Raw genomic sequence first — 4,705 nt, 5'->3', positions numbered from 1 at the left:
CCTTGACTTCGATTTATGGTTTTAAAAATGCTGAAATGAAACTCAAAATGCTTGACAATCTTTATGTGTACATAGAATATGAACGAATCTATTTACGTACATATATAAAAATATTTGATAGGCGCTAAAAATTAGCCTCGACATTGACGTATTATCAGCATATTATCTGTGGTCATTAAGACCACGACTGCGATTCATACTTTACGTTTCTCAAATCGCATTAGAGCATTACTCATGGAGTGCGTAAGGCACTGTTGATCCCGGCGCATGTTTGTATATATTTATGTGAAGCTGCGTTGCGCATATACATACATATATACATATAAATGTACATACATAAATTTTCATGAAAACAGAAAATGTTTTCGTGATTTTGAGAAACCTAGAAACATGCGAGTAACTATTTAAAGGTCAGTTATGATGTCTCCTTTTAATTTAGATGTCACCTATGATAATTTGAAGAAATGTCAAGTCATATTAGAAATGTTAGGAGCTAGGAAACTAATTTAAATTCGTTTTAAAAATTTAAAGAAAAGTTAGGCATTCGTCCAGTTGACCCTGTTCATGCGCATTTTGACTCACAGTTGAGCATAATTAGCCATTAACATTTCATCAACAGTAATTAGGGCATTCGCTGACCGCGTCACGGTTTTGCGTAGCTTGCCATGTGATATGCTATTGGGGTTGTGGGTGGTGTCATGCTGGTTTAATTAGGCTTCAAAGTACTTTTTATATATTTTTAGCCGATTCGCAAAACGTAACGAAAGTTTGTCAACGTGACTTGTTCTGTTTGAAATACCCAACACCTTGAGATGAAACCTGTGAAATGCGAAGAAGAACAAGCTACTAGAAATTTTTCTTAAAAGCACAAAACAAGTATTATGCATATTTTAACATCGCCAACTTTGTTTGTTTCAGTGGAAGTTGTAATATAAAACCTTTTACGTAAGCGGCTGGCCTCTTGTAGGTGTTGCGGTAGGAGCTCGACTCGTTTTCAATTGTCAGCTAGTTGAAAACAAACTCATACACCTGCCTATGCACACATATTTTTCCTCTTGTTAAGACCTCTCCCATTCGATTTCTCTCAACTTTAGTTGGGTCTGGAGCAGCAACAATAACCTGAGCAATAACGTGATGACAACGTACGGCTGCTCTATCGCCCATCATTTGGCTATTGTCATTGTTCTGCTGTCAATTCTGTCGCACTTGTCGCCTGGACGCGCACAGCAAAGCCCAGCTATAGACGAGCAACAGCAACCTGCAATGCAAATGCTCTTCAATGAGTTCCTCGACTCCGGACCGGCTGATGGCAAAACCAACTATTATGGTCAGCAGTTAGTAAGTATGCGATACTTGCAGAAATAATTGAAAAGAAAAATAAAATAAAATAATAATAATAATTTAAAGTGTGCATATGAGAAATTGCAATCAATTGTGACTAAGTATGAGGGGTTTCCAATTTTTTATATATTACAGACGATAATGAAGTTTTACTAATTTACAGAAACTGATAATAGTCTTTGGAAAATTGCAATATGATTTTAAAAAATCAGTATTTCTTTATATTTTAAATATTAAATACTTACCTTAAGTAAATAATTACCAATAAAAAAAAAGCTTAAAGGCTAAAGAGTTTATTATTCATTTAGGTCAAATTCTTTCTCTTCCAGAAGTACCAACAGCTGAAGCATCAGCTGCGACAGCAGCATTTGCGACCAAAACAATTGCCAATCCTTTTTTTTACTAACCAATGGCCCTTTCTGCGCGATCTCGCCATAAACTCCGATTACGATACATTGGGCCACCGCGAGAGCTCTGAGCGAGAGCGTGATCCGCAGGAATCTCAGCTTCTGACACGCCTACACAGACTGGCCGACAATGCTTTTGATGGCGATGATCAGCTATTCAAACTCAGCTCCGGTGCTAAACAGCACAATAGCAAGAGAAATGCGCAGTGTGAGTAGAAGCTATATTTTTAAGAGATTTTGTTTGAATTTAAACAAAAATAAGCAAGAAGCGTAGGTAGATGCTTAAACTCTCAATAAACCAAGTTCTAGTATATAGAGTTGATTGGACATTTCGTTGCGAATTGTATAAAAATACGGGTCTAGAATCTTATAAGCTAACCAACTGGAACATAAGCTATTAGTATATCTTAAGACGAGAACTAATTTAAAACCGGTAATAGATCATATTTCTATTAAGAATTAAAATATCGTTAAGTTTTAATAATCAGTAAATGCAATATGAAAAGTTAATAGCAATAGGTGCATGACCAATCTGTTAATTTAAAATTTATTCTATATTGTATATCTGATACTCACATTTCCCAAATTTGCAAATACATAGTTCGTAAACAATGTAAGTGTTGCATGAAACTTAAGAAATGTCTTTTTTGATATTTACTGATACATATTTTGTTCTTATAGATATGAGGCCATGTCATTTCAAGATCTGCAATATGGGACGCTAGCGCAATACCGCCTCTACATTACTCATCTGAACCGATGCACTGAAACATCTTAAAGTTAAAAGCAGTTAATGCCGGCAAAATGCTAATATTGCAGAAAAAAAAAAATCAAAAACAAACAAAATATAGAATTTATATTATATACGCAAAAGTATTTAATGTTAGCTTTACTTATCATATATCTAAATACATTTACATAATATTATTCATTGTCCCACTAGTATTTCCATCTTTAATTGCATTCTAACAAGCATAATTCATTAAATACTTAGTGTTAATTTTGCAGCGTATTTATTGACATATATACATGTGTATTAATAAAGAAATGATAAAGAACTATATTTAGAATAATTTGTTTTAATGTTTCGTTTATCTAGACAGAAATAGATGTATGTATATTCTATGATCAGGACGATCAGTCGACTATTGCTATTGAGCAATACACTAGCAAAATATCAATGTACTATTAAATAATGCAAATACTAATTTTAAAGTTTGAATGGTTCAATTCACACAATAAAATACATAAAAGCTTAACTTAGTACAGTAGTATGCTAAACAGTAAGCTACTCAACTTAATCTGAGCAATTAATAGTACAGTAGTAATGGGAATGTGTTTTTGCTTGAATATATATTTATGCTTTGTTTGACGTTTTACCATAATGGTGAAGGATTTTTCTTTCTGTTTGTATGTTACATACCGCATTAAGTTACTTCAATTGGTCGATATTAGTCAAAGCTTGCTCAATATGAATAGTTAAAAAAGTCACTAGTTCAACAATAAAGAGCTATGCAGCATTGCGTTACATATATAAGAAAGACCAGACCAACACAAAATTTAATAATATTGAAATGCTTAAATTGAGAGTCTAAAACTACAGAGTATGAAGAATTCAAAAATTTATAAAGATATAACTAATAATAATTGGTGTAGTTCATTTGTCTTTTAGTTCTTATTACAGAAACATCTATAAGATGGCGGAAAGAAATACCGCCAATTGGACTTAAGCAGAAAAGTCGAAACGTTGTCCGGTTATTTTCTCCATACTTTGACATGTATGTATGCCAAGTATAACTTTTAATTGTATAACAAATAGTTTATTTAAATTTTAATCAGCTCTTATTTTATTTCAGCATTTTGAAACATAAACATAACATCTAATGGGTAAGTGATTAAAAATTTCGACTCATAAGCTAAAATTATGTTTTTATTGCATATTCCCGAGGGCAGTGGGAGTAGCTACAGAAATGTGATATAAAACTGTTGCATACTTTTGTGATGAGATGTCGAAAAGTGCATTTCGATTGCATACTCTAGAGGGCAGCATTGTAAATTTAAAGAAATCTTGCCTTCGCGATCGGGGAATTTGCGCTAAATCCAACTATAGACGCATATGAGTCCTGCAAAATCTAGTTTTGTGTCAAATCACAAACTGCCCATGGTTAACGTTGTATTGACAGTGCCACTGTTGCTATACTGTTGGTACAGATAGTGTGTTGCAATGATAATAAAATATGTTGCATAATTTTGTGATGGAATGTCAAAAATGTGTTTTTATTGCATATTCCAAAGGGCAGCGGGAGTAGCTACAGAAATTTGCTATAAAACTGTTGCATACTTTTGTCATGAGATTGCGAAAAGTTGCAATGATAATAAAATGTGTTGCATAATTTTGTGCTGAAATGTCAAAAATGTGTTTTTATTGCATATTCCCGAGGGCAGCGGGAGTAGCTACAGAAATTTGATATAAAACTGTTGCATACTTTTGTGATGAGATGTCAAAAAATGCATTTCCATTGCATACTCTAGAGGGCAGCATTGTAAATTTAAAGAAATCTTGCCTTCGCCCATGGTTAACGTTTTATTGACAGTGCCACTGTTGCTATACTGTTGGTACAGATAGTGTGTTACAATGATAATAAAATATGTTGCATAATTTTGTGATGGAATGTCAAAAATGTGTTTTTATTGCATATTCCCAAGGGCAGCGGGAGTAGCTACAGAAATTTGCTATAAAACTGTTGCATACTTTTGTGATGAGATTTCGAAAAGTTGCAATGATAATAAAATGTGTTGCATAATTTTGTGCTGAAATGTCAAAAATGTGTTTTTATTGCATATTTCCAAGGGCAGCGGGAGTAGCTACATTATGAATTATATACTGATGGGACATCAGAATGTGTGGAAGACATCATGGCCAGGAAGGAAACAAGGATGGTCTCCATCAGTTGCAG

At 33.6% G+C, this 4,705-nt stretch overlaps 1 protein-coding gene across 1 annotated transcript; it reads left to right on the top strand.

The window, feature by feature from the left end:
- Positions 1-539: 539 nt before the first annotated feature.
- On the top strand, positions 540-2,815 carry CNMa (CNMamide). The gene is made up of 4 exons (XM_030388489.2): positions 540-583; positions 1,095-1,338; positions 1,671-1,956; positions 2,430-2,815. The coding sequence occupies exons 2-4, from the start codon at positions 1,135-1,137 to the stop codon at positions 2,471-2,473; spliced, it is 534 nt and encodes a 177-aa protein (XP_030244349.1). The 5' UTR covers positions 540-583; positions 1,095-1,134; the 3' UTR covers positions 2,474-2,815.
- Positions 2,816-4,705: the final 1,890 nt, after the last annotated feature.

The sequence above is a fragment of the Drosophila navojoa genome, chromosome 4 (genome assembly GCF_054131105.1).
Source record: "Drosophila navojoa isolate 15081-1374.11 chromosome 4, UAZ_NAV_1.0, whole genome shotgun sequence".
Taxonomy (NCBI): domain Eukaryota; kingdom Metazoa; phylum Arthropoda; class Insecta; order Diptera; family Drosophilidae; genus Drosophila; species Drosophila navojoa.
The sequence above is the reverse complement of the archived record's forward strand: the minus strand, read 5'-3'. Positions and strand labels throughout refer to the sequence as shown.

Excerpts from the sequence above, each read along its gene's own strand:
- CNMa (XM_030388489.2), top strand. The coding sequence starts at position 1,135 with ATGACAACGTACGGCTGCTCTATCGCCCATCATTTGGCTATTGTCATT. Across the intron at positions 1,339-1,670 it reads ACTATTATGGTCAGCAGTTA|AAGTACCAACAGCTGAAGCA; the intron begins GTAAGTATGCGA and ends TTTCTCTTCCAG. Across the intron at positions 1,957-2,429 it reads TAGCAAGAGAAATGCGCAGT|ATATGAGGCCATGTCATTTC; the intron begins GTGAGTAGAAGC and ends TTGTTCTTATAG.